General features: G+C 41.8%; 1 protein-coding gene across 3 annotated transcripts in view; it reads left to right on the top strand.

Annotated features, from left to right (window-relative positions):
* The window catches only part of ACSF3 (acyl-CoA synthetase family member 3), a 69,906-nt gene that overhangs the window by 17,320 nt on the left and 37,078 nt on the right, over positions 1 to 15,508 (top strand). For all 3 annotated transcript variants that reach the window (XM_005862495.2, XM_014536646.1, XM_014536647.1), the window contains exons 4-5: positions 3,991 to 4,145; positions 5,869 to 6,017. In XM_005862495.2, the coding sequence (XP_005862557.1) occupies positions 3,991 to 4,145; positions 5,869 to 6,017 (304 nt within the window). The remainder of the gene's footprint in view (positions 1 to 3,990; positions 4,146 to 5,868; positions 6,018 to 15,508) is intronic.

Here is a 15,508-nt window from a genome sequence, read left to right as displayed (position 1 = left end):
ATCTTGGCTGTCAGTTAATTTGCATATCTCACTGATTAGCCAATGGAAAGGGTAGCGGTCGTACGCCAATTACCATGTTTCTCTTTTATTAGTGTAGATGAGTATTAGGGGCCCTTAGAGAGATAACCAAATCTAACCCCTCTTTCATTGTAGTCTTAAAACTTGTTATATTGTATAATGTTTCAGACATCTACAAGAGAAATGAATACCCATATACCATTGCCCAGCTTCAACAGTGATTAATTCAGAGTCATTCTAGGTTCATCTAGAAACATCTTTTCCTAACTTAGGATTGTTTGTAAACGAATCCCAGATATCAGATCATTTTAGCCTCTCTAAAAGGTAGGGGCATTCCAGTAGCCTGACATTGGTACTGAGCCATGTACCAATGTCAGGCCATTGGGCTGTAGAGTCAGTATGTGGTGACTGTCAACAAATGTAACTTCTCAAAAACTCAATTGGGGTGGAAATTGAATATCTTTTAAAGTTTAATGTTCTAGTTCTTCTTAGTAAATTTCTATCAAAATCATTCAGAAATTCTATCTTATAGAATTTTATTATTTGTAAATCACAGAAGATGTAACATATTTAGAATTTTTCATCCCAGGATTTTAAAGTGTCTTTTCAATGTATTGACGGGTATTTTCATAACTTCTTTGTGGAGAGATTTTAAAAATAAAAATAATTATTTAATGAAAAAAAAAAGGTAGGGGCATTTTTTCTCATTAAGGACACAATGAGGTAATGAGCAAGAATCCCTTAATATCACATATTACCATCAGTACTATCACTATCAATGTTTCCTCATTTCTTTCTTTTCTTTTTAATCCTCACCCAAGGATTTTTTTTCCCCACTAATTTTTAGAGAGAGTAGAATGGAGAGGGAGAGACAGAGGGAAACACCAATGTGAGAGAGACACATCAATTGGTTGCCTCCCACATGCCCCCACTAGGGCTGGGAGCCTGCAACCGAGGTACATGCCTTTGACCGAAATCAAACCCAGGACCCTTCAGTCTGCAGGCAAACGCTCTGTCCACTGAGCCAAACTGGCTAGGGCCCCTCATTTCTTAAGTTTGTTTGAATTAGATCTGAATAATTTCTGCCTTGAGCTTGGTTGGTATAAGCTTCTTCTGTTGCTTCACATGCAGGTTTCCCCTCGTCTTTTCCTTGCAGTTTTTGTTTGCTTAAGAAATCAGGCTTGTGTGACCTATAGTTTCCCACAGTCTGGTTTTGTGTATTGCATCCCTGTGGTGTCATTTAATATGTGTCCCCATCCCCTGTATTTTCTGAAAATTGGTAATTTAATCTAGAGGCATGATAAGATTTGGGGATTTGGTTTTGTTTTGGTGAGAAGACTTGAGAGGTGGTGTTAGTGTCCCTCCAGCAGGGACAGATTTGCCTGGTTGTCTCTCATTTTGTGATGCTTACTACCTAGAGCTGTTAACTCACTGGTGTTTACTGAATGGGAAATGCTGTCATGTGTGTCAGTAGTTTGTTCCTTTTGTTCCTGAATAGCATCACATGTATGGCTGTCCCGCATTTTGTTCACCCATTTACCATTTGATGGCCATTTGGGTTGCTTCCAGTTTTTGTTTATTTAGAATATATTGCTGCTGTGAACACGTGCATACAAATTCTTGTGTGGACATGTTTTCGTTTCAGGGACAGAATTGCTGCGTTGTGTGGTAAAGTTATGTTTAATGTTTTAAGAAACTGCCAAACAATACAGAAGTGCTGTATTGTTTACATTTGTGCCAGCAGTGTGTGAGCGGCACATTTTCTCCACATCCTCACCAACACTTGTTTGTTTGTTTTTAATTATTATTATAGCGGATATAAAGTATCTCATTGTGGTTTTATTTTGTATTTCCCTAATGACTAATGATGTTGAGCATTTTTCATGGTCTTATTTGCATCCATATGTCTTTGGTGAACTGTATATTCAAATATTTGGCCCATTTTACTTTTTTTTCTGACTTCTTTTGATTCATAAGTGTTCTTTACAGATTCTGGGCACAAGTCCTTTATCAAATGTATGGTTTGCACATATTTTCTCCCAATATGGCTTGTCTTTTTATTTTTTAATGATTTTTTTAAACATACATGTTTTTTAATTTGATGACATCTATCATTTTTCTTTCTCTCATTGAAGTGACTTGGCTTCTTTGTCAAAAATCAATTGGCCATCAATGTATTGGTTTATTTCTGAGCCCTTGTCTGTTCCATTGATCTTTGTGTCCAACCTTACTCCAGCATCACACTGCGTTGATCACTGTTGCTTTAAAGTGAGTTTTGGCGTGGGAAGTGGGAGTCCTCCACCTTTATTCTTCCTTTCCACATTTGTTTTAACTCCTCTGGCACCTTTGCATATCCATGTAAATTGTAGAGTCAGCTTGTCAATTTCTGCAAAACAGCTTGCTAGGGTTTGGGGGAGAAATGCATTGAAGCTGTAGCTCAATTTGGAGAGAATTGCCATCTTAGCAATATTGAGTCTTCTGATCCATAGACATGGAGTATCTCTCCATTTATTTAGTTCTTCTCCCTTTTCCTTTTCTAGGACTATAGTTACAGTATGTTAGACTGTTTCATGTTGTCCCACACATTGCTCACACTCTATTTTTTTTCTTTTCTTTGTTGTCTATATTTCAGTTTAGATCATTTCCATTCACTCATGTTTCACTTTTTTTCTCTTCTGCTGAATCTAGTCTGTTAAGTCTATCTGATGAATTCTTAATTTCAGATAATATATTTTCCAATATTATAATGGTTCTTTTTTGCAGTTCTCCTTCTCTGATGAAATCCTTGATTATTCCTCGTTTTGTTCATCTTTTCTTCTAAATTCATTAGCCTATTTATTGTAATTATTTTAAAATTTCTTGTCAGATAATTCCAACATTTAGATATTCTGAGAGTCTGCTTCTATTGACCCCCCCCCACCTCCCCTTGATCATGGGTCACATTTTTCTCTTTCCTTACCTGCTTTAATAATTTGGAGGGATGCCAGTCATTGTCTTTAAAAGAATTTATTTTTCCCCCAGCGGACTGTTCTTTTCCTCTGTCTAGCAGCTAAGTTGAGGAGCTAATACTGTCATCCAGTCAGGAATTGGGATGGGTTGGGGGTGGACTGCAGCATTAGTTTCCATTTATCCCAGGTTTCAAATGCCTTAGGGGAGAGCTGTCTGCGGTCAGTCTGCTGGGCTCCCAGCACCAGGAACTCTCTGCTGTACATCCTGGCCATGGGCTTGCACAGCGATGCTGCAGTGAGAGAACCACAGAGTGAGCGTAACATGCTGTCTTTTCTTTTTTTCTTCTTTTTATCCTCACCCGAGGATATGTTTTTATTGTGCACGCCCCGACTAAGGATTGAACTTGCAATTTAGGTACATATGCCCTGACTGGGAATTGAACCTGCCACCTTTTGTTGTATGGGACAATACTTCAACCAACTGAGCCACCTGGCAGGGCACGCCAGCTTTTCTTAGAGAGTAGGGGTAACACACAAGCACTTCATCTGGTGAGAAACTTGAAGCATCTTTATATTAAAACAAGAAACATTTATTGCAGAGTAAACTACAAAATTCACTTGACTTTTCCAATAAACAGAAGATGTCATCCGTTCAACATCTGTCACATGGTCATCTGTGCCAGGTCCTGTGCTGACTCTCAGGCTCACTGGTGGCCACTTGGAAGAGTCTGAGGTGTCAGGTGCCACATATCTCCTGATGGCAGATCAAGGCTGGAACCTTATCTCTCTCTGCACTTGTCTGTCAACCCTCTCCCTCCTTACAGGTCACTCTGAAGACCAGATACGAATAGCCAGAGGCATTGTCATCCATAAAAGTGAGATGCCCTTTTAGGTGGGAGCTACTTACAGATCCTTTAACGCTTCAGAAAAGGAGAGCCCTCCATTAAGAACACTGTTCCAGGCATTCACACATTTGGCATGTTTTCTAATCTTTTTGCTATGTGTTTCCTTTTTTTGTTTTTAGGTTTGGGAAAAGTTCTTAAGTTCTGAAACTCCACGGATTAATGTGTTTATGGCAGTTCCTACAATATACACCAAATTGATGGATTATTATGACAAGCATTTTACCCAACCGCATGTCCAGGATTTCGTACGTGCCGTTTGTGAAGAAAAGATCAGGTAAATGAAAACAGTTCATCTTCCCATCCAGAAAGTATTATATATCAGCAAATAAAACTTATTTCTAACAAATCAGTTCTGCTGAGTTTTAGGAAGCAGTGTTTTCCACTTTGTTTAAAATATACATCTACATATTTAAATCTACATTCTCTGTATATCTGTGTGTATTCTATATCTATGTCTATCCTATCCTTCTGTAGATCTATCTACATGTCTATCTCTATCTGTATTCTATCCATCTTTGTCTGTCTGTCTGTCTGTCCTGTGGCAGAGTTTGAAGGACGAGGATTAGGACAGTGAACTGATCATCTTGCTCTCATCCTTTCTGACCCACATTTGCATGCCCCCCAGCTCCTGCTGTATTATTTCCCTCCAACAGTTTGTGGCCCTTTGAAACTCTCCCTGCTGGGGCCCCATCACACCCCTCCTGACAGAGGTACACCAACACTTTTGGGTCCTTCAGTGGCAAGAAGTGTGCTCTGCACTCTCTTAGGAGCTGGTGGACATGGGAGGCTCTTCTCCCTGTTGCACTGAAAAAGGATCCACTCAGAGTGCGCACCTGAATGGGCAGTTTGGTGGGCTTTCGCAGACCCAATAGACACATGTTGCAGACAGACACGACAAGCTATGTCTGTGGTGTGCACAACCTCTCAACACCACAGTGTGTGAGCTACTAGGCAAACGTGAATTTTAAATTCCAGTGTATTTGTGTGTGTGTTTCTGTGGCCTCTGGGCCGCTCTATGCATCTGATTCCTAGTCCTTAAGAACAAAGGAAGGGCAGCTTTGTTTCCCTAAGAGAATTCTGGATTACCCAAGACAAATATTTGATAATGTTATGATTTTGCTCCCACCGTTCCTTTGCTCTTCTATAAAGACGTTTTTGTGGAACTACAGCTCTTGTCTGATGTTGCCTGCTACCCGTCATCTAATGGCCCACCCTCTCACAAGCCATTGTGGGGTTCGGCAGCTATTGATGGAGGTGTCCATTGCTCAGCCACCAATACAAAAGCAGGATTAGGAGCACCCAACCCTGTAGAACCCATGGCAGAAATGATACCAGAGAGGGGAAACTAGGGTGATTTCCGGGTAACAGAGGCCCTGAGACCTCCCCTATTTAGGGTCATGGTCGGGGAGGTACTTGTGAGTTGTACACCTTTGTGAGGAAACAGAGCAGTTGTTTCTTCTCTAGCTTGAACTAGAACCAAAAACTTCTTCCTTTCCACACATAATGCTTACATGACATGCTATACACCAGAGTAGTTAGGAGCTCTCAGATGTTAAATAAATGTCATTGTCACCATCGTGAGCCCTTTAGGGCAATCCAGTGTGTAGGACCTCTGTACGTCCCTTAGTGGTGGACTATCTCCTCTCATCTACCCCTCTTACCCCTCAGACTTGGTAGCAGTTTACCCATAATCTAAATTCTGTCATAATCATCTTATTATTACTGTTATTTTGGATTGTTTGTGAACAGCATGTTAATTATTTGCAGAGTGTCATCAAAGACCCTAAAATTATTTTTTTCTTTTACCTTGATTATTCATTCCTTTTGAAGACCTATTTACATTCTAAAATATACCCAACAAGTTCTTTTCAAAGAACAAAGTTAAATTCTAGCCCCCAACTATGGTTTTTATCATGAATCTTAAAATAGTGACTTTTTTTATTGTACTGAAGATTGTTGTCATCAGAAGCTAAGGCTGCCTTTGGTTTGCCGGGTAGGTTGATGGTTTCGGGATCAGCTGCTCTGCCCCTGCCTGTACTAGAGAAGTGGAAGAACATCACAGGCCACACTCTGCTGGAGAGGTATGGGATGACGGAGATCGGCATGGCCCTGTCCAACCCCCTGACTGTAGCAGCTCGCTTGCCAGGTACACAAAGTGCCTTCTTAGGGTGCTGGCAGGGTGTCCACGGCCTGTTCCCTCTGGGCACTCATTTTATCCCCAGTGGCCAGTTAAGGATAGGACAGAAAGGTGTTCTTTATACCAGAGTCTTTCCAGGTTACCTGGGGGGACAGGTAGAAAGAATGTGAACCACCAGAACCCATGTGCTCATCAGAGTGCCTCTTAGAGTGGGTGCTGCTTATATCCAAACCAAGTTTGCCACTGGTGAGAGCCTCCTGTCCAGGTGCCCTGAGCCACACATGGCCAGTGGCAGCAAGAGACATGACAGGTGTTGGGAGAAGGAGTGAGAGAACCACCACCTGTGCTTGGTGACCTGCATACGTCTGGATAGCCTGCTGCTCTAGACAGGAATTGTTGCCTTCTGGTCCTCCTGCCCAGCCTTCTCTAAGATGTTTATTTTATTTTTTTAATCCTCACCTGAGGATATGTTTCTATTGATTTTGAGAGAAAGAGAGAGAGAGAGAGACAGAGAGAGAGAGAGAGAAACATCTATGTGACAGAAAAACATCGATTGGTTGCCTCCCATAATGCACCCTGACCAAGGATCGAACTGCAACCTAGGTATGTGCCCTGAACGGAAATGGAACCTGCGACCTTTTGGTGCATGGGACAGTGCTCCAACCAACTGAGCCACCCTGGCCATGGCCACTCTGATTTTCATTTAAATAGACCTTTCCATCCTGGGTCCTTAACAGGGAATCTTCAAACAGAGCCCAAGGCCTAAGATGGGAACATGTGCTGTTCTGTTCTTGGCCCTTTTCTATTACTCATAAGAAGTCACTTCCAATGTGTCCAGAACGCAGCAATATCTCATTCACAGGAAAAGTAAAATAATCCTACATCAGTACACCAATTTAGCTTGCACATACAGTGAAATTCACCCCTCACGTTCAGTTACGTGAGTAGCCATGTACCTGCTATCACACTCAAGATATAGAAGGGTTTAATCACCTCAAAACCTTTCCCTTTGTGTGGTCAGCACCTCCTCCACCCCAGGGCCAGGTAGGCACTTACCTGCTTTCTCCACCTGTAATTGCACTCTTTCTAGAATGTCATATAAATGAATTCCTACAGGACATGGCCTTTTTGAGTCTGGCTTTTCTCACTTAGCAGGATGCATATGTAACTTGTCCATGTCATCACATGTCCCTTTCCATTGCCACATGGTATTTGGTGTAGAGAGGTCACTGTTAATTCACCTGTTCACCAGCTGAAGGACATTGGGTTATATCTAGTTGTGGACAGTTACCAGCAAAGCTGTTGTAAATGTGGGTATGCAAGTTTCTGTGTGAGCATATGTCTTTATTTCTCAACTTGGAGTGGGATTGTTGAGTCAGGAGGTAGGTCTTTGCTCTCACTTATAAGAAATTGCCAGACTTTCCCCAGAATAGCCCCTGATATAGGGACCACCTTTCCCACTGACAGATGAGGAGTCTGAGGCTTTAAGAAATCATGTAATCTGCCCAAAGCCACAGGGTGGGTACCTGACCAAACAGACATTCCCGCCATTACACAGGAACACCCATTTCCTGGAGCACAGCAGCACAGCAGACAGCCCAGTTTAAAGAAAGGGAGATGGGGCAAAGAAATGGACAGGAGACTTTCTGGGCTTTAATTATAGGAGCAAACACAAGGCTGAGAAGCCAAGACCGGGAACCAGGACAGGAGAGAGCAAGCAAATGGCAATGTGGGGACCACCTGCAGGAAGGAGATGTGGACACTGTCTGCAATCTGGTGTTAAAGTGCAGGTCGGAGGCCCAGAGGCCCAGCTCAGGGCTCACCTTCGGACAGTAGAGGGACCAGGAAAGCAGCTGCCCTGGACCCCCTGGACCAAGGGGGTCCCCCACTGACTTGGCCTTCAGTTCCCTCTGAGAAGATAGAGCCCAAAGACTCTGAAACCCAAGGTTTATTAGCCAGAAATCTCTGAGTCTTAAATTATGGCTACAGCTCTTACATGCCTCAAAGACAGTGTGTGGAACATCAGAATGTGGACTGGCTGTAGTCTCTCTTCTCTACACTGGAATCAAATATCTGTGATTGTTTTCTCGTCTGTAAAGCAAACCTCTAACAGTCAAGTGTAGTGCTGGTTCCTTGGTTTGGAAAAAAAGTAATCTTCAACCTTAAATTCAAGAGTGCTATATGAAAGTCCCTAAAATATCATCTCTGAGCCTCATTTCTGGAGAAACCAGATTGAAAAGTTTTTTTGAAGCCCTTTTCAGTCTTTTCTGTGCACTGTGTCTCCTGGGCTGGGGCACATTACAGCTGGAGGCTATGAACTTGTGTTGGAGCCCCAGCCTGTGTCCCTTTCACACTTGGGACATAGCCATGCTACTTCTCCTGGCTTTCCCATGCCTCCCAGTGGGGGTTTGTTTCTGGAGGTTCCTTTCTTTCTGCTCCTGCACAGCCTCTTAATAGTGCTCCTACAGTTGCTTGAATGACCACCAGGATTTATTTAAAGGTTCTCAAAACCTGTTGGGGGCATGGAAGGGCATGGTCAGCCTCAAAGGAGGGACACACTTCGTGGAGTGGATGTTTCCCTGTGTTAAGCTCTGGGTCGGATCTAATCATTCATTCCCTGTGTCCCATGCGGTTATCTGAAGGAGGATGAATAATTCATGGCCAAGCGCTGCTGAGCCTAATGACGCTCTAATTGGAGGTTGAGATCAGAGGCGCTAATGGCTCCTGCAGTGGGACTCTGTGGAGCGTTGACAGGAGCTCCAGGACCTTATCGACCTGTTTCCATTCTCTCGGGACTAGCTGCAGAGCAGCCTCGCTCCCCAGATGCTGGACCAAGCTGCAGGCCAATTAAAGTTATCTAGGAAGAACAGGCAACTGTTTTAAAGAGAGACAGAAAAATGACATGCCACTTCTGACTAGGCCAGTGCTGCTGCCAGATGGATGCTAGGAGGGCAGCACTGTCCACGTGCTAGGAGGGTGGCCACTGCCCAGTTGATCCTGCTGTGCCAGGGCCAGCTCAGAGGTGGGGTAGCATGTTTCTGGGGCTCCAGGGCTGCCTCACCCCTGTTTTCAATCTCTTCTCTGTGTGGACCTTACTTTTATTTATCAATATGACTGTGAAACTCAAGTCAGTGTCTCTGCCTTGAGAGTTTAACGCTATTGTTGTGTTTGTGATGCCATAGTTAATTAAGATTCTGTCAGCACTTTCATTATAGATTTTCTTAATGGTTTGTAACTTTCACTTTGTGAGGGGAGATGAGGCCTTACTGAACAGAGCAGAGAGGAACCAGAGGAGTGTGTGTGTGGGTGGTGCAGTTTCTTCCTTTTAAAAAATATTCAAAGGGGAAATGAGTGGATTGAAAGGTGGCAGTCAGAGTAGTGGACGGGGAGGCTGACCTTTTGTGAATTTGAGGAGGAAAGCTGTAGGTCCCTCTTCAGATAAGAAATATATATTTGGGCTGGTTCAGGATGGTGGCAGAGTAGGTGGATCTTGCTCACAATGCCTCCCAGAACCAAACTGGAAATTACAGCTAAATTGGGGAACAGTCACCCTGAAATACTAACTGGAGACTATCTGAAGAGGAAACTTAACCAAGGACTGCAGAAGCCACATTGAGATTGCACCTGTACAATAACTTGCACGACATACTGGTACTTGGAGTTGAGCCTCACAGTCTGCCAGCCCATGGGCTGATCCCACAAACATGAACAGGCCAACAGCAATCAAGACCCAATTACAATCCACACAGGGACATTCTTAGAGCATTCAGCTCAGAAGATAAAGGATACTGTGCCACTGAGTCCCACAGGACACTTAACTACATAAGATCACCATATGAAGATATGGAGACATAGCAATTCTACCTAATACATGTAAACAAACACAAAGAGACAGCTAAAATGGGGAGACCAAGAAACAGCCTCCAAATGAAAGAAAAGGAGGAATCTCTAGAAAAAGAGCTAAATGAAGTGGAGGCAAGCAATTTATCAGATATACTAGAGGCCTGGTGCATGAAATTCATGCACGGCGGGGGGATAATGTCCCTCAGCCTGGCCTGCACCCTCTCCAATCTGGGACCCCTTGGGGGATGTCCGACTGTGGGATCGGGCCTAAACCGGCAGTCGAACATCCCTCTCACAACCCAGGACTGCTGGCTCCTAACCGCTCGCCTGCCTGATTGCCCCTAACTGCTTCTGCCTGCCAGCGTGATTGCCCCCTAACTGCTCCCCTGCCGGCCTGATAGACGCCTAACCACTCCCCTGCCAGCCCAATCGCCCTCAACTGCTCTCCCCTGCCAGCCCGATCGCAACTGTCCTCTCCCCTGCCAGCCTGATCTCGCCCCCAACTGCCCTCCCCTGCTGGCCTGATGGCCCCCAACTGCCCTCCCCTGCCAGCCTGATCTCGCCCCCAACTGCCCTCCCCTGCTGGCCTGATGGCCCCCAACTGCCCTCCCCTGCCAGCCTGATCTCGCCCCCAACTGCCCTCCCCTGCTGGCCTGATGGCCCCCAACTGCCCTCCCCTGCCAGCCTGATCTCGCCCCCAACTGCCCTCCCCTGCTGGCCTGATGGCCCCCAACTGCCCTCTCCTGCCGGCCTGGTCGCCCCCAACTGCCATCCCCTGCCGCTCTGATCGCCCACAACTACCCTCCACTCCTGGCCATCTTGTGGCAACTATCTTGTGGTGACCATCTTGTGATGATGTGGGGGCGGCCATCTTGTGATGACGTGAGGGTGTCGCACGAGGGCCACTTAGGCTTTTATTAGTATAGATAGTTCAAAGTAATGGTTATAAGGATGCTCAAGGAACTTAGTGAGAATTACAAGGAACCTCGTGGGAACTACAATGGCATGAAAAAAGGAAATAGAAACCATGAACAATAACCATTCAGAAATGAAGAATACCATATCTGATATCAAGAATACATTGGAAGGAATTAAAAGTACTGGTATATTAAATGAAGCTGACTTTGAGGACAAGGTAGAAAAAACACCCAATTAGATCAGCAAAGAAAAAAAAATTAAAAGCAGGAACATAGTTTAAGGGAACTTTGGGATAACATGAAACCTAATAGCATCTGTATCATAGGGGTACTAGAAGAAGAATAAATGAGCAAGGAATCGAGAACCTGTTTAAAGAAATAATGACAGAAAACTTCCCTAATGTGGTAAAGGAAAAAGTTACACAAGTTCAGGAAGCACAGAGACCCAATCAAAATGAACACAAAGAGACCCACACCAAGACATATCATAATTAAAATGATAAACATTAAAGATAAAGAGAGAATCTTAAAGGCAGCAAGAGAGAGACAGAAAGTTTATCTATAAGGGAGTATCATTAAGTTGTCAACAGAAACACTTCATGCCAGAAGGGATTGGCATGAAGTATTCAAAGTAGTGAAAAGAAGGCCCTGAATCCAAGACTACTTTAACCAGCAAGGCTATCATTTAAAACTGAAGGCAAAATAAAGAGCTTCCCAGATTTTTTTTTTTTTTTTTTTTTTTTAAGGCTAAAGGAGCCCTAGCCAGTGTCAGCCTGCAGACTGAAAGGTCCCAGGTTTGATTCTGGTCACGGGCAAATGCCCGGGTTGCAGGCTCAATCCCCAGTAGGGGGCGTGCAGGAGGCAGCCGATCAATGATTCTCTGTCATCATTGATGTTTCTGTCTCCCTCTCCCTTCCTCTCTGAAATCAATGAAAATAATAAAATTTTAAAAAGACTAAAGAAGTGCATTGCTGCCAAACCAACATTGCAGGAAATGTTAAAGGGTCTGCTTTAAGAAAAAGAAGAAATCAAGAGAGAGAGAGAGAGAAACATAGGCAGAAAGAAAAAAATGGCAATAAGTACATATTAATAGTAACCTTAAATGTAAATGGATTAAGTGCTCCAATAAAAAGACATAGGATAGTTTAATGGGTAAGAAAACATGATCCATATATATGCTGTCTACAAGAGATCCACCTCAGAGCAAAGATTCACATAGACAGAAAATGAAAGGATGGAAAAAATATTCCATGCAAATGGTAACAAACAAACAAAAAGCTGGGGAAGCAATACTTATATCTGACAAAATAGACTTCAAAACAAAGATCATAACAAGAGGCAATTAAGGTCACTACATAATACTAAAGGGATTAATCCAACAAGAGGATATAACCCTGGTAAACATATATGCACCCAATATAGGAGCACCTAAGTATATTTTTTTAAAAAACAACTCTTGGTGGACCTTAAGGGATACATTGACAGCAATGCAGACATAGCAGGGGACTTGAAGAGCCCACTGACATCTTTGAATAGATCCTCCAGACAAAGAAATCAACAAGGAAACAGGCCATAAATAACACACTAGGTCAGATGGACTTAATTTTTACAGAACATTTAATCATAAAGCTGAGAATATACATTCTTCTCAAGCACACATGGAACATTCTCAAAGAACCACATGTTAGGACACAAAATAAGTATTAAAAATTTCAAGAAGACTGAAATAATAACAAGCATCTTCTCAGATCACAATGCCATAAAACTAGAAATCAACTACAATTAAAAAAAACAACAGAAACATTCAAACACATGGAGGCTAAATAGCACGTTATTAAACAATGAATGAGTTACCAATGAGATCAAGGAAGAAATCAAAAACTTCTTGGAAACAAATGAAAATGAACACACAACAACTCAAAATCTATGGGACACAGCAAAATCTATGGACTCAAGCAGTCCTGAGAGGGAAATTCATAGCAGTACAGGCCTACCTCAAGAAATAAGAAAAGGGCTCAAAAAAAAAAAAACAAACCAATCTAACCCTATAACTAAAAGAATTACACATAGTCCCTGGCAGGTTTTGCTCAGTGGTTAGAGTGTCAGCCCATGGACCAAAGGGTTGCAGGTTTGATTCCCAGTCAAGGGCACATACCTCAGTTGCAGATTTGCTCCCCGTCTCCCCGTCAGGAGGCATGCGGGAGTCGACCAGTCGATGTGTCTCACTTCGATGTTTCTCTCTCTCTCCCCCCTCCTTCTCCCACCCTTTTACTCTCTCTAAAAATCAATGGAAAAAAATATCCTTGGTGAGGATTTAAAAAAAAAAAAGAAGAATTACAAAGAGAACAACAAGAGAAGCCCAGAGAAAGTAGAAGGAAGGAAATAAAAAAGATCAGAGCAGAAATAAATGACAGAGACTAAAAAAGTAATACATAAGATCAATGAAACCAAAATCTGGTTCTTTAAAAAGATAAACAAGATTGGTGATCCTTTAGTCAGACTCATCAGAAACAAAGAGAGAGGACCCAAATAAATAAAATCAGAAATGAAAGAGGAAAAAGTGACATCACAGAAATGCAAAGAATTGTAAGAAAATACTATGAACAGCTATATGCCAGTAAATTGGACAACCTGGGTGAAATGGACAAATTCCTAGAAACATACAATCTTCCAAAATTCATCAGGAAGAATCAGAAAACTTGAATAGGCCGATAATGACTGATGAAATTGAAACAGTATTCAAAACACTCCTAGCAAACAAAAGTCCTGGACCAAATTCAAAGAGCTAACACCTACTCTTCAAACTATTCATGAGGAGGGAAGACTTCCAAGCTCTTTTTACAAGGCCAGCACTATCCTAATTTCAAAATCAGATAAAAACACTACAAAGAAAGAAAATTACAGGCCAGTATTCCTGATGAACATAGATGCTAAAATTCTTAACAAAATATTAGCAAATCATATACAGCAATACATTCAAAAGATCATACACCATGACCAAGTGGGATTTATTATGGAGATGCAAGGCTAGTACGATATTCGCAAATCAATAAATGTGATACATCACATAAGCAAAATGAAGGATAAAAAACACATCGTATCAACAGAAAAAGCATTTGACAAAATCCAGCACCCATTTATGATAAAGGCTCTCAGCAAAGTGGGAATAGAAGGATCATACCTCAACATAATAAAGGCCATATATGACAAGCCTACAGCCAACGTCATACTCAATGGGCAAAAACTAAAAGCATTTCCCTTAAGATCAGGAGCAAGACAGGGATGTCTGCTTTCACCACTCTTATTCAACATAGTACTGGAAGTTCTAGTCATAGCGATCAGACAAGAAGAAAAACAATAAAAGGCATCCAAATTGGAAAGGAGGAAGTGAAACTGTCATTATTCGCAGGTGGCATGATATGGTACATAGAAAAACATAAAGACTCCACCACAAAACTGCTAGATTTAATAAATTAATTCGGCATAGTAACAGGATACAAAATTAACATCACAAATCAATGGCATTTTTATACACCAATAATGAATTCTCATAAAGAGAAACTAAAAAACAATCCCATGTACCATTGCTACAACAACAACAAAAATGAGATACCTAAGAGTAAACTTAACCAAGGAGGTAAAAGACCTGTACTCAGACAACTATAGGACTTTGGAAAAAAAAATAGAGGAAAATACAGACAAGTGGAAGCATATACTGTATTCATGGATTAGAAGAAATAATATTAAAATGTCCATACTACCCAAAGTAATCTACAGTTTCAACTCAATTTCTATTAAAATACCAACAGCATATTTCACAGATCTAGAACAAATATTGCAAAAATATATATGGAACAAAAAAAGATCCCAAATAGCCTCAGCAATCTTGAGAAAGAAGAACAAAGTTGGAAGAATCGTAATACCAGATATCAACCTATACTACAAAGCCATTGTAATCAAAACAGCCTGGAATTTTCCAAGAATAGTCATGTAGACCAATGGAACAGAACAGAGACCCCAGAAATCAACTCACACCATTATGGTCAATAAATATTTAACAAAGGAGGCAAGAGCATACAATGGAGTAAAGACAGTATGTTCTATAAATGGTGTTGGGAAAATTGGACAGGTACATGCAAAAAAATGAAACTACACTATCAACTTACACCATGCACAAGAATAAACTCAAAAAGGATAAAAGACTTAATTAAATGTAAGTCGCAAAACCATAAAAATCTTAAAAGAAAATATAGGCAGTAAAATCTCAGACATTTCACGTAGTAGTATTTTCATCAATACATCTCCTAGGGCAAGAGAAACAAAGGGAAAAATAAACATTTCAAACTAAAAAGCTTCTGCACAGCAAAAATAAATAAATAAATAAATAGAAAAGGGAGCCCAATGTATAGTATAGAGGAACATATTTGCCAGTGATATCTCTGATAAGGGATTAATTTCCAAAATATATAAGGAACTCATACAACTCAACACCAGGAAAACAAACAACCAAATTAAAAATGGGCGGAGGACCTGAATAGACACTTCTCCAAACTGGACAATAGACATGAAAAAATGCCCGGCCAGCATGGCTCAGTGGTTGAGCATTGATTTATGAACCAGGAGGTCACAGTTCGATTCTCAGTCAGAGCTTATGCCCGGGTTGCAGGCTCGATCCCTAATGTGGGGTATGCAGGAGGCAGCTGATCAATGATTCTCTCTTATCATTGATGTCTCTCCCTC

The sequence above is a fragment of the Myotis brandtii genome, unplaced genomic scaffold (genome assembly GCF_000412655.1).
Source record: "Myotis brandtii unplaced genomic scaffold, ASM41265v1 scaffold165, whole genome shotgun sequence".
In the NCBI taxonomy this organism is placed as follows: domain Eukaryota; kingdom Metazoa; phylum Chordata; class Mammalia; order Chiroptera; family Vespertilionidae; genus Myotis; species Myotis brandtii.
This window is presented reverse-complemented; position numbering and strand designations above follow the sequence as displayed.